Consider the following 12,268-nt stretch of genomic DNA (forward strand, 5'->3'; position numbering starts at 1 on the left):
GAAACAAGAGAGATAAAAACAAAACAAAACACCCAAAACCAAAATAAAATCCCACACCTCCCCTGTCAAGGAATTTACAGGGTTCTTGTGTCAGCCTTGTAGAAAAATAATTCACTCACCAGTAAATCGAGCCAGAGGCCTCAAGGTAGCCATCAGCAGTCTGTGGGAAGTTAATTCATTCCATTTGCCATGGCTGCAAAGCTGGGGCTGCCTCCCAGAACAGGCTTTATGGAAACAGGAGAGACATCTGCACCAGCTGTCCTCAGCAGCACCATCTACAACAGCAGGAGTGTGGCTGTAGGCCTGAGCCGTCAGGCCTGAGTGAGTGCACACTGGCCCAACCGTGCCTGGACTCGACTTTTCAGTAAAGGAAAGTGGGGATGTCTCCAAAAAGTTCTGGTAAGGTCTTGACTAGAGTCAGGGGGCAGGGGGAAGAGGGTACGGATTTCAGAGCCATCTACCTGATATCATCAGTGTGCACCCTCAAAGTCTACCTCTGGGCCACAAAACTTTAAAGAGTAAAGTCCCTTTAGGCAGACTTCCTCACCTACATCTATTTATTTAGCTTTGTCTAGAAAGAATGCAAATATCCTATGTAGTTATAAAGCTGAGTTAAATGTAAGTGATAGTTTCTATAAACCAAATGCAAAGTTAAGCAGCAACATTATTCTTGTTTGGTTTGGTTTGGTGAGACATATTCTCACTCCGTGGCCCAAGCTGGTTTCAAATTTGCCATTTTCTTACCCCAGCCTGCCAAGAGCATAAATTATAGGTACTCACCCAACAAGTCACTGGCTGGCTGCATATTAATAGATTACACCCTAAGGATAGAAAGTTGCTTAAAAATCATAGACAATATGAAGGAGTTGAACCCCTTATGTGCATGCATGCACGGGCACACACACACACACATACACACACACACCATTTATAGGATGTATGTAACCTCGGGTATGTAGAAAATGGTTAGTTGATATATGACTGCATGTTCTACTATTAGAGACCAAAAGATAATAAAAACACATGTCCACACAAAACCGGAAATAGAATTTCATAGCCACATGATTCTTGACAGCCAAAAACCCTCTTACAGATGGATCAACTGTGAAGGGAGAGAAGACATAGCATGGCCACTCTGCATAATAGTGTGACACAGCTGCAGGAAGAAGTGCCACTCTAGCTGCAGTGTGGATGGCCCTTGAAGACACTGATCAGGAAAAGACATAGCACGTGGAAGAACCTGCGCTGTATGGCTTATTCTCAATGTCTACAGTCACAAGACCATGTATGCCAAAAGCAGATTAGAGGTTGCCAGGGCCTAGAAAGTACTTGGGTTTGGAACTTCTGCCATAGTGGCTTCTACAGACCACAGGAGTTACAGCCCAGCCCCACAGCCAGTAGCAGAGCAGAGAGCTATGTAGTGAGTGGAAGAACATTCAGAGTTAAGGCAGACACAAGTTCCTGACCAGCTCTCCCCTGCATGCTTCCAGGAAAAGTGATGACTGTTTGCTGTCCAGGAAGGGGTAAGGGACAGGAAATGGGCATCTGCCCTGGACCCAGAAACTCATGCCCCCTGTGTTGAAAGTACCCTCCGTCTCCACTTGTTCCCTATCTTATCTTTTACCTTGTCCCAACCTGTACCCACCCATGTGTTGGTATCCAGGACCTCCAGGTGGAGACCATTCCACTCCTGCCCTCCATCCTTGCCTGCCTTGTCCAGGTAAGTCTCCACACAGCCAGGTTCTGAGGAACACCACTCAGGCTGGGGGACATCTTTGCCCCTCCCTCTTGCCCCAACGTTACAGACAAAATATACACTACAGTCAACACCAGCAATGCTTACCAAAATCTGCTATGGACAGAACATTCAGGTGAGAGGTAAAGAGAGACGCCTCAGCTCTAACAAGGCATGTCCCACCCTACCCTAGCAACCAGGCAACAGCAGAGAAGGGTCTCCTAGGGAGGAGAGAGCTACAGGGAACAGAGAGAACACAGAGTTGAGGAAGGGCGGGGTCATGGGAATACTACCCAAGAAACTGCCAAGGGGTAGCCTCAAAACATGGCTCGATACAGTCAGGGTTTCTGTGAATCTCTTATCAGCTGTGTGAGCCCAGCAGGTATGGTGGTGAGCAAAGATCAGTGGACTGTATGCTTAGCTCCACCTGCACCCACTTACTATTGGCCAGTCCACATGGGCTACGTCAGGGGTAGAATAAGCTACCAAGATAAAAGTGGGGGTCCTTGTGCCAACATTACCTGAAAGCCTCACTGGGCCCCTGGAGATCATTGAAAGGCAGCTTAACTTAGTGCAGGATGGGTACCCAGGCAGTCCATACCTCATCCTCACAGGCGTCAATCGCATACCTGCCCTGGCTCCAGAACCTGTTTGGTGGCCAAGAAACTCCAAGAGGAAGCATCTCAATGCTTTGAGAATCAGACAGGACATGTCCTGAATGAAAAAAAAAAAAAAAAAAAAAAAGAGGGAAGTCTGGTTCCTAGAACAGAATCAGCCCTTACCTGGAGCCCGACAGGTGCTGGGGTTCTGTCTGGGCCATGTCCCCTCTTGGACTGTCCCCACTGACCATAAGGGACTTCTCAGAATCTTGATTTCTGGCCTCTGGCTCTGGCTGGCCTTTGACCTCACCCTCTCCTTGCAACCTGCTTCCTCTGTCCATCTGAGGCCCTGAGGTGTGTGCCAGGCACTTGTTGTGAGCAGGGGCTTTGGGCTCCTGCCTGTTGGAGGCATCTTCTGCAGGCAGGGTGACATCAGAAGGCTGGGCCTCATCTAGTCTCTCAGGCTCTTTGTCACCACCCTTGGCTAAGCTTACAGAAGGGTTAGAGGCACTGATGACACTTCCTGGGCCACACTTCTCCCGTAGGCGCTCTACAGCGTCCTCCCTGCTGTCCCCACAGCTCCCACAGCACACACAAGAGTGGAGGAGGCAGTTGGTGGCTGTAGTGCCGAGTTTGTGTGAATTGTCCCCTGTCCCCTCTGCCCTGGGCTCCAACGAGGAAATATCATGGCCTGGGGCTTCTTGGGTTGCCACAGCCGAGTCCAAGGAGGTGGGAGACTTGGGGTTGAAGATAACAGTGGCTGACAGTTTCATCCCCCCAGTCCGGTGTGCAATCATCTCTGCAGTCTCAGCGTCCTCTGCACTCACCTCCCAGCCATCCAGGTATAACTGTGAGTCTAGGCAGCTGCAGGAAGTGGAGCCCACGAGGCTGGCCAGCTTTATCTTGTCACCCTCAATGTTATTGTTGCTCCAGTCTTCCTCCTTTGCCAGGGCAGGTGTCCTGACCCCCACCACTCCACTCTGGCCATCCTGTCCTCTCTGCTGGACATTACCCTGCATCAATTCAAATGTGTACCCTGGGGATTCAGGCCTAGCAGGAGACTCTGTCACCTCCACATCATCCATGAAGAACACCCTTTCCTCCTCATCGCTGCCTGATTTCAGCTGGGCTCTGGCTGGAGAGGCCTCCCCTCGGGGGCTAGCCTCTGAGCCTGGCCTATGCGCTGGGGACTGGCAGGCACTGGGAGGTGAAAGCAGAGAAGACATCTCATCCCCGGCCCTATGGACCATGCGACTGAGCTCCTCCAGCTCCTGATCATCATATTGCATTGAGCAAGCCAGTTCTGCCTCTGGGTTGTTGGCACTGGCTGAAAGTGTCTCCTCGGGAGGAAGGGATGCAGAAAAGGTGGGTGCCAGGGCGCTGGGTGCCTGGGTGTCTGCCCGGATAGGGAGATCCACATCCTGAGAAACACAGAGGCTCCGCTCCAGTGTGTGCAGCTCCTCCTCAGTCAGCGCCTGCAGCAGATCCCTACAGGATCAAGACAGAAACTAGGCTGAGGGTCTCAGATGTCATAGCCATCTCTGCCAACAACAGCAGAGGCAATCCCCTGAAGTTGACACCCACACTGAAGAGTCGAGGCAGCAACCACTTGAGCCTGACACTCACTGTGTCCTCCACTTCAAAAGGAGACCTAGTCGCCAGCTCTCCTGTCACGAGGAGTGGAAGTGTGAAGAGCTGTGATTACATTTGTAAATTATATTTAGACATGAGATTCTGGAAGCACTCACGGGGAATGCCAAGGCCCTGGTTAGATGGGGTTGTAGCTCAGTGGTGAGCATTTGTCTGCCATGCATGAGCCCCTGATCACAAGAATATTGTGACTATATTAATAAAAGCTGTTTTAAAGGATTTATTTTTTTATTTTGTGTGTAGGGGTGTTTTATTTGCATGTATATCTGTTTAACATGCATGCCTGGTACCCATGGGAGCCAAAAGAGGTCATCAGATTCCTTGGAACTGGAGTTACAGATAGTTGTGAACCACCACGTAGAGCCTGGGAATCAAACCCTGGTCCTCAGGAAGAGCAGTAAGTGCTCTTAACTATGAGGAGCAATCTCTCCAGCCCCAGTAAAAACCTTAACGCAGTGGTTCTCAACTTCCTAATGCTGTGACCCTTTAATACAGTTCCTCGTGTTGTGGTGACCCCAACCATGAAATTATTTCATCGCTACTTCATAAGTGTGATTTTGCTACTGTTGAGAATCACAATGTAAATATCTGATATGCAGGACACCTGATATGCGACCCCCAAAGGGATAGCAATCAACAGACTGAGGAGCTCTGCTTCAAAGAATAAAATCAATACACATGATTATTTACCTAGGAACTTTAAAAAAAAACTAAGTATTACTAAAACAAAACAAATAAACAAACAAAACCTAAGTATTACTAAGAACCAGCCATATTCCTGCCAGACTCTGGACACCAGTGGTTTTGCAGAGAGAAGGCAAGCATGGTCCATTCTTTCTAGGATTCCCTTCCAGGTAAGTGAGGCAGGTTTGAGCATTGTACAAACAATACATTCTACAGTAATGGCAGCAGCTAGGAAGGAAACACAAGCCAAGGAGAGAGCAGTAGGGCCCCTGGCTGAGTTTGGGATGGTTTCCTCAAGAAGGAGACACTGTGGGGAGAGGAGGGGGACTGAGCGGGGAGGAGGGAGGAACAACTGTGGTCCGGATGTAATATATGAGAAAAAAATTAAAAAGGAGAAAGGGACTCTGAAGCTGGGTCTTGAACATGAAGATTGGTTTTGTGACAGCGACTAGGATGAGCCTAAAGTGGGGCCAACAGGCCAACTGTATGCTGCCCTCTACCATGGAAAGCCCAGGATATACTTGAAGTCTGCATCCCATAGTGAAGATTCCAATGTATCTATGGATGGGCAGAAAGGTCCATGTACTTCTCAGAATTGTGAGACTTAGAAAAAGCACACAGTGTCAGAGGCAGGATTCTTCCACTTAGGCTGCTGGTCAGGAAGATCCCAGAGACCCTCAGGACGATTCAAGGCTATTGTCATTGCTTTTGCTTGTCCACTAGAACTTAAGGATAAGACCATATTGTTGACTGAACAAAGAAGCCCTGATAGATTGGCTATGTACCAGTGAATGGCTCCATATCCATGGTATATGGGCAGCACTGGTTATTTACACTCAGTGTGTTACTAAAAACAAAACCAAACCAATCAAACAGAAGACATCAAAGTTAAAGAAGGATGGATGTGCTGGGGACTCCCAGAGGAAGGTGTAAGGGAAGGTGGGTTGCATGTGATCAAAATACATTGTATGTAAGTATGAAAGTCTCAAAGAATACATTAAAATATTATATCAAGAAAAGAACTTCCCAACAGGCAGGAGGCCAAGGAAGTAGGAGCTCAGTGAAGTCAGCCTGGGATGTCCAGAGAACAAAGAGCAAAGAACCAGCAAGGCCGCTCAGCAGGGTCTAACCCTTGGCTGGTTGGAACCTGATATGCAGACCAGGCTTGGGGAGCTACCTACCCCTGCCTACCCAAAACTTCCATAGTCTAAAATCAATTATGAGTTAAATGCAATATAAATAAAAGTTTCATTTTCAAAAAGAAAAGGAAAGAAAAGAACTATGAGGCTTCTTGAGTTTCCTAATCCAAACACACTCACAGACAGTATCCACACCCCAAAGTAATCAACCAGGAGCCCCGGCACACTCCCATGCCTCCAGTCTCCCTAGCTGCTGACATCTTGACTTCACGAGCAGATGTGCTTTTGTCTGTCTTCATTATCTAGAGAAATGGGAATTTGCAGCCTACAGGCTCTTGTGGTGGGCACTGTCCACTGATAGAGTATAAATACTGACATGTCTACTGATGAGATCCGGCTGCCACATCTGGCATTGCTGCATGCCTCTCCAGTATAAAGAATATCACGTGTCATTTCCACCACACAGGAAGAGACTACTGGCTCATAGAGTTGGTGTATGAGTTACTTTTCTCAATGCTATGATGAAAAAAAAACCTGATGTGGAGAAGGGACAGGTGGGTTTATTTTGGCTTGTGGTTTGAGGGAGAGGGGGATACAGTTCATTATGGCAAGGGAGGCATGGTAGCTGAGATGTGAGTTGGCTGCTCAAAATGCATGTACAGTCAGTAACCAGAGACAGTAATGTTGGATTTCTCTCCTTTTCCTTTTTATTCAGTCTGAGATCTCCAGCCCCGCTGGATGGTGCTACTCAAATTTAGGGTGGGTCTTCCCTAGAAACTCTGCGAAAGACGTACCCAGCAATGTGTATCTTACATGACCATAAATCCCATCAAGTTGACAAAGAAGACCAACAACACAGTCAACAAACAGCTTGGACATTGAGTCTGTGGCCTCGGCTGGCAGCTCTGTCCTCGGCAGTACAAACACGTCCCCCTGGTGCATACGCAATGGGACCTCACTCAGCATCAGGGAATGGATCTGAGTGCCAGCCTGCACTTACTGGTCCTTACACAGCCTACTCAAAACTTATACTAGTTTTTCTTTCTGTTGGTTTTCTTTATGTGTTTGGAAGTTAAGTTCTTGATGGATATATTCCACCATTCTTCAGCCCGCCCACATTTCACTCTCTTGCAGGTGTCTATTGATGTGACATTTTTAATATAATAAAGTCCAATGTGTCATTTTTAGTGGTGCTAAACATTGAACCCAGGGACTCAGCCATGCTAGGTAAGTGCTCATTACTGCACTGTCGCTCCGACCATGCTCTTTGTAAGTTGGCCTTTCTGTGTCCTGTTTAGGGAACAGCTGCCTCCTCTACTGTTACAACGATGATCTTGATTGTATTTTCCTCTCCAAAAACTTAGTAGTTTTTCTTCTCACATCTATACCTCTACTCTATCTGGAATTGATTTTGTATGTGCTTGGAGTAGTGATCCAAACAACCAGAAACATCCGTAAATGAGACTGTTTTCTCATATGGATACCTATTAGCTCGTCCCATTTATTAGAGAAAAAATGGTCCATTGCAGTCCCAATGCAGTGCCTCATGGCCATAAGCTGGAGAACTGTATCTTGATCCATATGATCTATTCTGTTGATATTTTATTTGTGGGGAGGCTCAGATCATGGGTTACGTTCTTTTACTACACACTGTATTATAAAATTTTGCTTCTTCTGTCAGCTTTACTTTTTGTAAAATTTGTTACTTGAATTCAAATTGTCAAGTTCATCGACATAAAAGAGGATTCATAGTATCCTCTTATAATTTCTTTGTCTGTAAAGTCTGTACTGATGTCTCCTGTCCATTACTTTTCTTGCTTGTTTTCACGTCCTTTCTTCTTTCTTTATTTTTGCGCTGGCTGGACTTGAACTCAAATACTGAAATTATAGGTATGTGTCACCATGCTCAGGTTTTTGGGGTGTGTGTGTGTGTGTGTGTGTGTGTGTGTGTGTGTGTGTGTGTCTGCCTGTCTGTCTGTCTCTCTGTGTGTGGGTATGTGTAAAAGGGGGGTCTATTTTATGCTACTTTTAAAGTAATATGTTATTTTTCTCCTCTCACTGTTTTTAAGTTTCTCTGTTGTTGGCAATTTTATTATGACATGCACAGGAATGTTCTGTGCTCATCTTGCTTGTGGTTTGAGTCTTCTGAATATATGAGTAGAATTCTCATCAGTTTTGGAAAGCCCTGGGCTATTTTCTTTGAATATTGCTTCTGCTCATTGTCTCTTTCCCTTTCTGGGATCCCAGTGAGATGTGTTAGACATTGAGTGTGCTGCACATGCTTCCCCTACTGATGTCTACTTGCTTCCTCACTCCTTTTTGTCTGTGTGCTTCGGTTTGTGCTCCCTTTGTTGGTCTAGCCTCAGGCTCATTACTTCTCTGTTCTGCCGGGTCTGATCTGCTTTCAGATCCATACTCTGCTTTTTATTTTCAGACAGTGAACACTTAGCTCTTGAAAATAATAACTGTTGTTGTTGTTGTTGTTATGGATTTTTTTTCAAGACAGGGTTTCTTTGTATAGCTCTGGCTGTCCTGAAACTAGCTCTATAGATGAAGCTGGTCTGAAACAGAAATCCACCTGCCTCTGCCTTCCAAGTGCTGGGATTAAAAGTGTGCACCACTAATGCCCAGCTAGAATAGTTTTAATTGATTCTAAATTGGTAAACTCTCCTTCCTCTTCTCCAACCCCTCTTTCTTGTATGTTCTGCAATACAGTACTGATAATTGTGCTCATATCGTTGTATGTTAAGTCTATCTTATGAATCACATGTTTTTCTCTTGACCACAAGTCATTTTCTTGTCTCTTTATGTTTGAACTGCATGACCGACATCAGAAAACATTCTAACACTGGCAAGTGATGCTGTCTTGTGCTAAGGGGATTCCAGTCTTTGGCAAGTGGTAGTAGGATCCATTATCACATGAGCAGGCTTACTGCTGCTCTGAGGCTAGTGAGACTCCATCTTTCCATCCACCAGAGTCCTCAGACACTGTGCTCTGCCCTCTGAGCTCCGGCTTAGCCTCCAATTTTCCCATCCTCCATTCCATGAACTGCCAACATTTGGCAAAAATCTCCTGGGTAACTAGCAGTGAGCTTGAGGCAGTCTCCTGAGAGTCTGCAGGACTGCGAGAAACCTCCCATGCTCCTGAGGGGTTTTGTGCCAGACTCTTCCTACATCTGAGCCCAGCATCTGAACACTGGGCTGCCCCCAGTGTTGAGGTCCGCTGGACCACTGCCTCTGGGCTCTGCACCCCAGCCTCAACCTTGTTCAAGGAAACATTTGACTTGAGTTTTCAGATGCTTTCTGGGAAGAAGGGCTAAGGATCTCTGGACCTAGTTCTCTCCTGAGCCCTTGGAACTTCCTCTTATTGCCCCAGCACTTGCCCCATCCTCCTATAAGCACCCCCACAGCTAAGGCCGGGCTGTGCTTACCTTCTTGGCCTCAGCATTGTCTGTTGTCTCTCCTCATTTATTGTCATCCCTTGTCTTGGAACCAAAAAGGGCAGGTACTTAGTCTCTAAGTCTTGGGTTTGTTTGCATTCCACTCAGAGTGAGAGGAAAACAGCCAAGAGCCAACTACAGGATAAACTGAACTGTGAAATACACTGAGCTCTCAGTCTGCTGACTTGAAGAGGTTCGAAGACTTCAGGGCTGCCCACGGGGAAGGGGGACCATAGGAGTCTCTTCTTGAATCTGTTCTTCATAGATCTATGTTCTATGTGTCTACAAAGAAAACTCTGGCCTCACTGACTATGTCTGAGGCCACCTTGTGCTGAAAAGCTCTGAGGAGGCTCTGGATACTCTGGCAGGTCACTATGTAGAGCCAAAGGAGAAAACACCAGTAAGGCACCCAGAAAATGGGTAGGCATGGCCTCCACATTGTTTCCAGCCCATCATGAGGCCATCCCTAGGGTATGCAAACCCATCCCACAGAGCCACTGGGTGTGCTCTGTCCGACAAGAGAAGAGTTTGGCATAGAGGAAGGGCTCCAACACACCCACAGAAGCCTAGCTAACATGAGCTTCTGAGGGAACTTCAAGCTTTTATGAACTGAGGGCAAACACTGAACTGTGTGCTACACCCATGGTAGGAAGTTTTCAATTCCCTAGAACTTGGCACTCAAGAGCTGCCAACCACTCTGAGGCCCAGGCAGAGCAGACAAAGGCTAGCCTGAGCCACTGTGGGCACAGGTATCACACAGGAAGATGTGTGGCCAGCTCTGGTGACTCAGAGGAGGCTGAACATTTGACATTAATACCCACCTCCCGGCCCTGGTGACTTGGAGTGGGCTGAGCACGTGACTTCAGCCACCGTCTTCAGCCCTCACCTTATTTTCCGCAGCAACGTGTGGAAGGGCCGGAACAGCTCAGACATGTCCTCCACCTTTCGGTCCAAGTTCAGGGGTCCATCTGCATAGACCACAAGGCCACTGTATTCAAGACATACAAGCCAGTGTGGTTAGGCTCTGTAGGCCTCTGAGTGAGCCCTGTGATTCCAGCTTCAGCATCTGCAAGAATACTGACAGCCAGCTGGGACCAGGGCACCTGCACTTAGCAAAGTCATAGCTTCACCCTTCACATCCTATGAGTAAAGTTTCAACAAGTCAAGGAAAAGGTGATTACAATTCCTGTCCAGACTTTACCATCAAGTTTATTAGCTTGGTTCACAGCAGGGATCTAACAACCATGGAGTCTATCTGTTCACCTCAGTGCTGCAGAGAGATGTGATCAACATCTATTACAAATGTCTACCTCACTGAAACTGAAAGACTAGATCTGTAGAGGTTCATAAGAATCAAGCCTAAAATTGTCATGTTGAAACCCAAGCATGAGCTAGAGACCCGTGTGGGTCTCTTATCACCCTTCAGGGCAGGAAACAGCCTCTTGTCTACCCACAGGCAGGACTGGGCCTTCCCTGGATGTCCCCTCTGAAGGCTGGAGCTTTTCTCATTGTCCATGGCCCAGCACTTAGCATCCAGCGCCCAACTGCTAAAGACCAGCTTCACTCAGGTGTCACCTCTAGGCAGCCCTGATTCTATCAACTCATCCCCTTGACAGCCACCTTCACTTGCCACCTCTGGAAGCCCCAAGGCCTGCTGCCCAGCTCTGAGGGCACCTAAGTCAGCCAAGTCCCAGCCCATCTCTCTCGGAACACTAGGCTAGGACTCTTCTCCAGTATCTCCTCCAGTGTTTCTGGGTATGTCTCAGGAGCCCACAGAATATTCACCTGTGCTCTGCTTCCTCATCTGAGCACAGATTAGGGCTACAGGACTTTCTGTTGGAGAGCCCTGCTTGTTTCCACTCCTGTGACATGATCTCCTCGCCAACAGAGTCCCAGTTGTCACCATCACACACAGAGTCCCTATCCATTTGTAACAGTCTTCTTTAACATACCCAGTTTGGTAAGAAAAAGTGACAAGCAGAATCGAGGCACTATACTATTTTCTCCTTGAAAGGTTGGGCGGCATCTGGGCTCTGTGGTCCTGCTGAGTGGTGAGCTCACACTGAACAGAAGCAGGTTTGTGGTAGGGACTGTACCCTGGAAACATGAAGCCAAACAGAGAAAGGGGGAAGACAGAGAAGCTGTGTGTGTGTGTGTGTGTGTGTGTGTGTGTGTGTGTGTGTGTGTGAGAGAGAGAGAGAGAGAGAGAGAGAGAGAGAGAGAGAGAGAGAGGGGTGGGGGGAAGAGGGAGAGAGAGAGAGAGAGAGAGAGAGAGAGAGAGAGGGAGGTGGGGGGAAGAGGGAGAGAGAGAGAGAGAGAGAGAGAGAGAGAGAACTGGCTTACAAGATTGGAGAGCAGGGTAAATTCCAACTGCAGAATGGAGCAGGTGGCAGGCAGACTGGAGATGCAGGGAAGGGTGATCACTATAGTCACAGGCAGAATCCCTTCTTTACTTAAGGGATCTTGGCCTGTGTTTTCCTTGAATTTCAACTGATTTTGTGAGGTCCCCTGCACTATAGAGGGCAATCTGCTGAACTCAAAACTCAAATTCATTTAAATGGTAACTCATCTTTAAAATGCATTCACAACATCCAGACTGGTGTGAATGCTAAGTATCTGGGTACAGTGACCATGCTGACACAGAATCAGTGATAACAATTCTCAATGTGGCAGCCACGTCCCAGCAGTGCTCACTGAAGACAGCGTTCCTCCCTAAATGCTCCTGGCATCCTGGCCCAGGATCATCTGAGCACAGATGGAAGGCTTTCTGATCTCTTAATTCCATTTCACTGGCCAGCACATCTTTCTAAGTGGGCATTTTTACTTGCAGTAAGTTTTGAAACAGACTGTGAATCATTTTTTCTAAGTGGGCATTTTTACTTGAGGTAAGTTTTGAAACAGACTGTGTGTATCTTTTTTCTTTGTGTTTCTTCTTTTGAAGGTTTTTTTTTTGCTCTGTGTGGTCCATGGAGGCTCCATAAGAATTTACAGAATGGCTTTTCTATTTCTTCCATAAAAGGG

The 12,268-nt window shown here is 47.2% G+C and overlaps 1 protein-coding gene across 8 annotated transcripts in view; it reads right to left on the reverse strand.

The window, feature by feature from the left end:
* Positions 1-12,268, reverse strand: part of Zfyve28 (zinc finger FYVE-type containing 28) — a 128,950-nt gene that overhangs the window by 13,204 nt on the left and 103,478 nt on the right. For 2 of the 8 annotated variants that reach the window (XR_013111796.1, XR_013111795.1), the window contains exons 7-9: positions 10,134-10,235; positions 2,583-3,822; positions 120-2,449 (exon numbers count right to left, since the gene is read on the reverse strand). Coding sequence is in view for 3 of the 8 variants with exons in the window: in XM_076938312.1 (XP_076794427.1) it covers positions 2,518-3,822; positions 10,134-10,235 (1,407 nt within the window). In the remaining 5 variants the exon portion in view is untranslated. Of the gene's footprint in view, positions 1-119; positions 2,450-2,517; positions 3,823-10,133; positions 10,236-12,268 lie in introns of all 8 variants that reach the window. The other 6 variants (XM_076938312.1, XM_034509504.2, XR_013111797.1 and 3 more) reach the window with 5 other exon arrangements.

The sequence above is a fragment of the Arvicanthis niloticus genome, chromosome 7, assembly GCF_011762505.2.
Source record: "Arvicanthis niloticus isolate mArvNil1 chromosome 7, mArvNil1.pat.X, whole genome shotgun sequence".
NCBI classification, from domain to species: domain Eukaryota; kingdom Metazoa; phylum Chordata; class Mammalia; order Rodentia; family Muridae; genus Arvicanthis; species Arvicanthis niloticus.